This window comes from Solanum stenotomum, unplaced genomic scaffold (genome assembly GCF_019186545.1).
Source record: "Solanum stenotomum isolate F172 unplaced genomic scaffold, ASM1918654v1 scaffold3345, whole genome shotgun sequence".
Lineage (NCBI taxonomy): Eukaryota > Viridiplantae > Streptophyta > Magnoliopsida > Solanales > Solanaceae > Solanum > Solanum stenotomum.
This window is the reverse complement of record NW_026032465.1, coordinates 141,924-149,914: the sequence shown is the minus strand read 5'-3', so window position 1 is coordinate 149,914 and position 7,991 is coordinate 141,924. Positions and strand designations below refer to the sequence as shown.

Sequence of the window (7,991 nt, the reverse complement as noted above, 5' to 3'; positions counted from 1 at the left end):
AGTCATTTATGTCATCCGTTAAAAGTTTGGTTAATGAATGTCATTTTCGTTTGAGAAAATACTCATCCATGCCATCATTTATTAACTGAAAATAATTTTGGTTTTGCAATTTTTTTTATAGTGGTCGATTATGATTCGACTGTCATCGAACTTTGAGAATAAACTCATCTATGCTATTCGTTAAAAGTTTGGCTCACATAGATTATTTGAGTTAATAAATAATGATATGAATAAACATTTTTCTCAAACGAAAATGACATAAATGGACCAATTTTTTAATGAATGAGATAGATGAACGTTTTATCAATGATATATTTGAGCAGGGATCGAAATGTGGATACAAGAACTGACTAGGAGCTTCGACGAAATAATAGAGAAATATTGGCTCTTAATATTATTTCCCAACGAAAAAGCGCACAGAGAATATACAAATGGAAGCTGATCATCCAACTATCGGAGAATACACGCTGACGTGTAAGCTCGGTGGCGGCTCATCGTCGACGGTATGGAAGGCCGAGCACCGGACCACCGGAAAAGTGGTGGCGCTGAAGCAAATCGACCTCCTCAAGCTCACTCGCCAACTCAAGAATTGCTTGGACTGTGAACTCAGCTTCTTATCTTCTGTTGAACACCCAAATATCATTCGCCTTTTCGATGTATTTCAGGTTAGTGGTGTCTCTCTCTTTAATATCAACAAAATTATACAATTGCTTTACCTAGGTGTCCGGGCTACTTGCTACCTCCCACTGCACAAGGCTACGACATATGGGCAGCAAACACCTAGTGTTTTTTGTGTGCTTTTCTTTTGTCAGCTATAGNTTATAGTACGTTTTATGTCATTTTCATATATTACTCGCTTTGTCCTGATTTATGTGATACAAATGAAATTTCCAAAGTCAATGAATTTTTTATAAGTTTTTTTAAAATTAACTTGTTATTTATTGTGATTTATAATATATTTATGTAAAACATATTCTAAATAAAAATAATTAGCAACTTAAAATATATAAAAACATACTAAAAAATTGATTAACTTCAAAGTTCATATGTACCACATAAATTAAAACAGAAATAGTAACATATATTGAGCCCCGTGCTGGCACGGGATCCCATATCTAATATATATATATATCAAACTATGTCACATGAAATAAAATGGATGAAAATGTCCATAAAAGAACTGACGAGGAGCTTCGACGAAATATTGGCTCTTAATATTATTTCCCAACGAAAAAGCGCACAGAGAATATACAAATGGAAGCTGATCATCCAACTATCGGAGAATACACGCTGACGTGTAAGCTCGGTGGCGGCTCATCGTCGACGGTATGGAAGGCCGAGCACCGGACCACCGGAAAAGTGGTGGCGCTGAAGCAAATCGACCTCCTCAAGCTCACTCGCCAACTCAAGAATTGCTTGGACTGTGAACTCAGCTTCTTATCTTCTGTTGAACACCCAAATATCATTCGCCTTTTCGATGTATTTCAGGTTAGTGGTGTCTCTCTCTTTAATATCAACAAAATTATACAATTGCTTTACCTAGGTGTCCGGGCTACTTGCTACCTCCCACTGCACAAGGCTAGGACATATGGGCAGCAAACACCTAGTGTTTTTTGTGTGCTTTTCTTTTGTCAGCTATAGTCCAAACGTTTAGAGTTTATAGGTCTATCCTTTTCTGCAATTATGCAATTTTTCCCCCAAAGGATACGTAGTTCTTGTGTGATGAAATGGAAACTAACTGCATTAGGGGTTTATATTTCAATTCTCATCGTGTCCCAAATGTGTGATTTGTTTAGGTTAAATCAGTGTTCTGTAATTGGAATAAGTGTGTGGTTTGTTAAATGGAACCAGCGTGTAGTTAGTGGATAAACTATTCACGAGCGAAATCACCAACTTTGATTTAGTAAAAGGTGACTTTGATCAGTTATCTAGAAGCTTCTTATCAAAATTATCAATGTCTCTGCAGCTTATCAAAAATGAAACAAAAAAAATAATCAGAATATGTTCAGAAATTCCAAAAACCGAACAGATTGGCAAATGCATGATGCATCTTGTTCAAACTTTAGATGTTGTTGTGAAAAGAATTCAAGTATCCAACACAAATAGGCAATGGGCGGAGTAGTCCAGGACATTATAGACGCCTTTGGAAACCCTTACACAACTAATGAGTAACCTGGTGCTTGGGCCTACACGGGGATTACATAATTTCATCTTTTGTTTTTTGGAGAAGTTTGAAGATTGGACCTACTATAGAGAGATCAAGCTCAACAGGCCTAAGAGTGGGCTTGGATCTGAGAAGCTTGGAGAAAAGTTTGCAGCTCAATGGGCTGAATTGAGACTTGAGAGAGAAGAAACACAGAGAGGCTTGATGGGATGAGTTGAGAGAAAAGCACATGTTCTTGGGTTTTATGCGTGGATTGATTTTTTTTATTATTGTCTCTTTTCTTGGAGAAGATTGGAGTGGACCTGCTTGAAAGAGAGAAGTGATCAAGCTCAACAGGCTGAAGAGTGGGCTTGAAACTGAGAGGAGAGTAGACTCACCGGGCTAAGGAGTGGGCCTGAAGTGAAGTTTGTGGCTCGATATGCTGAATTGGGAGCGATGCACAGAGAGACACGATGTGCTGAGTTGAGAGAAGCCTAGAGCATTATGGTAGGTAGAGAGAAGAAGTTGTGCCAAATAAACTTACCAAAGTTTGGCTTTGATACCATTTGAAAAGAATATGAGCATCTAACACAAAACCTTAAGGCAATAGGTGGAGTAGCCCAGAACATTATAAACTCCTTCGAAAACTCGTACACAGCCCATGATGGACAAGTGCATTCTCTAATCGAATGCAAGTAGAAATAGACTAGCTGGCATGCCAATGCCAAAGTGCCAGTTATATGTAGGTTTTCATTCTATCTTTGGGTTATTGGTAGTGTGTGTGCCTGATTTCTGTGTACATGTTAGGCTTAGAGTTTCTATGCAGAGAGCTGAATTAGCAGATTAATAATTCAAAGTGTTTGTTTCTCATGTTTAGACTGTTCTCTTTATGTGTAGGCTATTTCTCTCGCATTTCAGTATGAAGGTACATATGTTACAGTACCGAGAGTCCTTGCTATGGTTATTTCTTTTAGCTATGTAGCTGTCCTTCTTGAAGGTTACCTTTGTTTTAAATTAAATCCAGTAGCTACTTGAGTTCAGATCTTGCAAAGTTTCACTAATTAGGAGATTGTGTAGTTTTATGTAGTAACTGGTGTCTTAAAAAAGGAACTAGATTTTCTTCAAATCAAATTCTTCAAATCTTAGTTGATCCTTTTGTCTTGGGGAAATTTTACCATTCCTTTTGTTTATATTAAAATAGTCTTGATTATTGGTCTTTCTCTTGCCTAAATAAACTTGAGAGTTGTATGAACCGCATCTTTTCACAATGTATTTCTTTGACAAGTCAAAAATTGCATTTGTACATACCAAGTAGTGTCAATAGTATGTACAAGTTGTTTATACGGTTTAACCACCCACAGTCATCTTGGAAGTTTGTCTTGCTATCTATACAACATTGTTTTCTTTCTGTGCACAAGAAATACAAGTTCGTTTAGCAATGTTAACCCTTTTGCACTCCTGGATTCTGTTGGAGTAACGGTAACCTACTTTTTCCTCTTCATTGTAGAGCTTATATTTTTCCATTAACAAATGGAGGATGAAAGTTGTCCCAGCCAATAGTCTGGGACTCTGGGTAGGATAAATTAAGTAGGCGTTTGGCCATGCGTGATATGATATCGCAAGATGAAATCAGCGTTTGGACATGCGATTTCACGCTGGTATCATGGATGAAATCCCATATTCTCCAAAAATTATGATTTGGGAATTCCATATCATGATTTAGGATTTTTCAAATACAAAAATTGACCCACAAGTTTATATTTTATTAAAACAACCCACATTTATATTTACTAACCATTTATTTCATATGTAAATAAAATTTATAATCATATCATTACTTTTCAAAATTCATTATTCTCACCAACATAAAATTTATTATTACTTTTAATTTGACGAATATAAATGATAAAGTAGGAATTGATTTGGTGTATATAAATTAGAATGGAGGGAGTAGTATTTTTTTTTTGGTTTTTCATAATAAAAAAACTTCTCTTTCAGCTACATATGAAAAAGTTCAAAGCAATTTAATATGAAAAAGGACAAAATTGGTGATGTATGTTTGATAAGCACTACTTTTAATATGTTTGATTTTAGCACGAAATTAATGCACTGAAAATGTGTAATTCCCAAAAGTGCCACTAATTGAAAAATATTTTTACTAGCTGCCAGCAACTTCAATATTTATTTCACGATTGATGATCATAAAATATACTATATAACCACTTTATCATTACTCACACCAAAGATTATTGTATTTTCTGAAACATAGAGAGTGTACTTTCTTAAACATAGATTATTATTTCAAAGAGTTTGGGAACTCATGTCCGAGTCCAAAATGGAAGGTAGTGTCTTGATACTCTTACTCGTACTCCACCATTTATTCAGAGATGGTGGAAGTAAGTTTTTTCTTATCATTGAACCAAATACATGTGTAAGATATTCAATTCACTTCAGAGGACATAAGAAGCCAAATTAAGATGACCTTCTCAACGAAATAATCATAGTTAGAGTAGGAAGAGTTAGATGAAATAGACTTTTACTACTTTTTACAATGCTACAAAACTTTTTTCTTAAGTGGAGAACAAATAGTTTTGTAATAATTTATTATGCGATTTTATAAATTTTTGTTTATTTAGTAAGATTTATTAAATAATTGGGGCTATTTTAATAGTTTTACAACTTATGAGATTCTTATGTTTATGAGAAAATATACAACACAAAAAATTCACATCGCATGTCCAAACAAAAGTTCAACTTCATCTCATGATTTCATATTATGATTTCATATCGCTTGGCCAAATAGGCCCTAAGAATAACCTCATTTAAATTTCATCTAAGGCCAACATTATACAAAATAGGGAAAATGGCCTGCTATAGCCCTCAACTTTGCTATTTAGAGCTGATATACCCATCGTTATGGAAGTAGCTCATAAATATCCTTACCGTTATACAAATGGCTCACATATACTGTTGCTCTATTGAACAATTGTCGCAGTTTATAATTCTGACAAATTGAGCATGTAAGATCAAATATTGATACTGGGGGAGCAAGGGTTAACTGTTAAGAAGAAACTGAGGAAATTTTTCTGGATACATTAGAGATTCCTGCAAACTCATTGGCTTAATTTGTCGGAATTATGCTTCTTTTCTTCCTTTTGTTTTTACTTCTACTTTTCAAAGAAAAGAAAAAGGAATTCTGTATCTTTACAATCTTATAATGAGCAATAGTGGTTGGCTAATATTTTGTGGAAAAAAAGAAGAGATAAACCCAGTCTCAAAGTGGTGGTATCACTCCACTTCTCTTTTGAAATTTTATTATAAAAAAGATAAGGTTTCTGAAAGTCACCCATGTCTTGAAGGTGCTAGTAGGAAAGTAGAAAAATTATTTGAGTGCATAATATCTAAGCAAAATTTGCCAGGAGGAAAGACTTTAATCTTTCCTACTTTCGATTGTGCATGACTACTCCGAGCATGTGATTAAGCAGTAAAATATATTATCGTAGCTTTTGGTTGGACGGCAATTTAGTACTTCATAGTTTATGCACTAGATACTGCAAAAGTTGTGACCTTATAAAATTTATTCTCTGGGTTTTGGAGGTGTGGTTTTGAAGTTCTTGTTGACATGCATCAGTGCATGGTTTGTTTATGTTTGACTTGCAAAGGTTGATTCATTAGGAAGAAGATTTAGTGCAAAAATATAATCATTGTATGATTTCTTAATTTGAGAAAACTGCTTTATCCCTTAGGCTGAAAACTCTATTTTCCTTGTCTTGGAGTTTTGTGCTGGAGGGGATCTGGCTGCTTATATTCGGGATCATGGCAGAGTTCAAGAATGCGTAGTTAGAAAATTTATGAAACAGATTGGTAACTTTTTGTTTAGAGCTCTTTTTCACTATTTCTTTTCTTATCATTTTGTCCTTGCTCAATTCTTGTACAATTGATGCCATTCTGGTTGCGATATAGTAGGAGCTGGCCTAGAGGTACTGAGCATGCACCATATAATCCACCGTGACTTGAAGCCAGAGGTATAAGTTTTTTTCTTCTTATGATGTTAAATTGAATACATTTCAATACACACATTCTAGATCTATAAAGTGTGTTTAGCTTCTTCCCGCAGAGGACGTTATAGGTTTGGTCGTATGCAACAAAACCCAAGGACTGTTGCTAATGAGACATGGGTAATACTTGTGAACATGCATAAAATAAACAAACTTTAAACTGCTTAAACTTTAAGGGGTCGTTTGGTAGAGTGTACAAGAATAGTACTGAATAGATGTGTTAGTAGTGCTGGGATTATTTCTTATCCATTGTTTGATTTGGTGTATTAAGGACAATTTTGTCTTTAACCATGCTTCTTCATGTATTAATAACCTTTGTATGACTTATACCATGATTTGCTATGTATTAGTTATACACCCTATAATACTAAAAATCCTACCAAACAAAGGATTAAATAATATCATTGCTAATACATGTATTATTTTCTACAATACGTCCTACCAAACGACCCCTTGAAATAGAAGTATACTCACTATTTTTCTCCCAAGCTATAATACATCTTTGATTTAATTTGCTATTGCACTATATCATTATGCAGTTTTGTATTGCTTAGTTGCATGTGAAGGTGGGTAAAACCTGATGCATCAACAATTTTTCCAAATGAACCAAGCTTGGTTTAGGTTGTTGAAATCTCTAGGTTTAGCTTCTTTTTTTTCCCTTCATTTTGCATAAATCAATTGTCTAAAATGCTGTTTTCTCCAACTAACATTACATGCTCATATTATTGTCTTGAGCTGATATTCGAATCCCTTTCGTTGGCTGAGGAGCTGAATGTGTATGATACAAATACTAGGTGTACTTCAGTTTCGGAATTTAGAAAAAAAAAAAAACTTAATTTAGGAAAAGGTTTTTGAAAAGGGGAAAGGAAGTTCGAGAAATAAGAAGTAGGCCTAATTCTTGAGATATGGTGAAGAAGGGAATGAGGAAGCATGAAAATGCATAAAGTGGGAGAAATTGTGTCCTAAAGAGAAGAAAAACTAGCAATAGATATCTATGAGAAGAAATGAGTAAAGAGTCTCCTAACACACAACCTACAAAAATTTAGTACACCAGCATAATAATCTACAAGTGGGCTACATAATTAAAAAAAATCTTTACCTGGTACTCTTTGTTTTTGGTTTAGCAAGTTTTTATTTGTCGCTGCTTTATAAAATATTTCTTCTATTCATCATTATTCTCTTCTTTTTCTTGTGGAATTTTGCTTATCTTTGAATACTTGTGCTCAAAATACATGATGTTAATCTTCTTCTTTTTTGCCTTTAATAGTGTTCTAATTTAGTTCAGTTACCATTATAGAAAAAAAGTTCTAATTTAGGTCATTTATGGTTCAGAACATTCTTTTATCTACCATGGAGACTGACCCGATTGTTAAGATTGCTGATTTTGGTCTCTCAAGGTAAAGAAAAGTGATATGAATTATCAAACAGGGAATGTCAAATGCCTTGGCATCATTAACAATCTCTGTATCTTTTTATTCTTGGAGCAGAATGTTAAATCCGAATGACCTTGCAGAAACAGTTTGTGGATCCCCTTTTTACATGGCTCCAGAAATTCTAGAATTTAAAAAATATGATGATAAGGTAAGAACTATTTACTGTACAACTATGTTACACAGATTGGACAAACTGATATGTATTCTCTTAAATAGGTTGATATGTGGAGTCTCGGTGCAATTTTTTTTGAACTACTTAATGGTTACCCTCCCTTTCGTGGTAGAACTAGTGTTCAGGTAATAGCATTTCGTTAATGCAAATTGCAAAGGCCCTTCCTCTGTTTGTTAGTTCACCGT

The 7,991-nt window shown here is 34.4% G+C and overlaps 1 protein-coding gene across 22 annotated transcripts in view; it reads left to right on the top strand.

The window, feature by feature from the left end:
* Positions 1-392: 392 nt before the first annotated feature.
* LOC125852304 (serine/threonine-protein kinase ATG1t) overlaps positions 393-7,991 on the top strand; it is a 10,230-nt gene continuing 2,631 nt past the window's right edge. The window contains exons 1-6 of one of the 22 annotated variants that reach the window (XM_049532037.1): positions 1,178-1,488; positions 5,890-6,007; positions 6,107-6,168; positions 7,534-7,598; positions 7,689-7,782; positions 7,851-7,931. In XM_049532037.1, the coding sequence (XP_049387994.1) occupies positions 1,255-1,488; positions 5,890-6,007; positions 6,107-6,168; positions 7,534-7,598; positions 7,689-7,782; positions 7,851-7,931 (654 nt within the window). In that variant the 5' untranslated portion in view covers positions 1,178-1,254. Of the gene's footprint in view, positions 666-1,150; positions 1,489-5,889; positions 6,008-6,106; positions 6,169-7,533; positions 7,599-7,688; positions 7,783-7,850; positions 7,932-7,991 lie in introns of those variants that run through there. The other 21 variants (XM_049532044.1, XM_049532036.1, XM_049532051.1 and 18 more) reach the window with 21 other exon arrangements.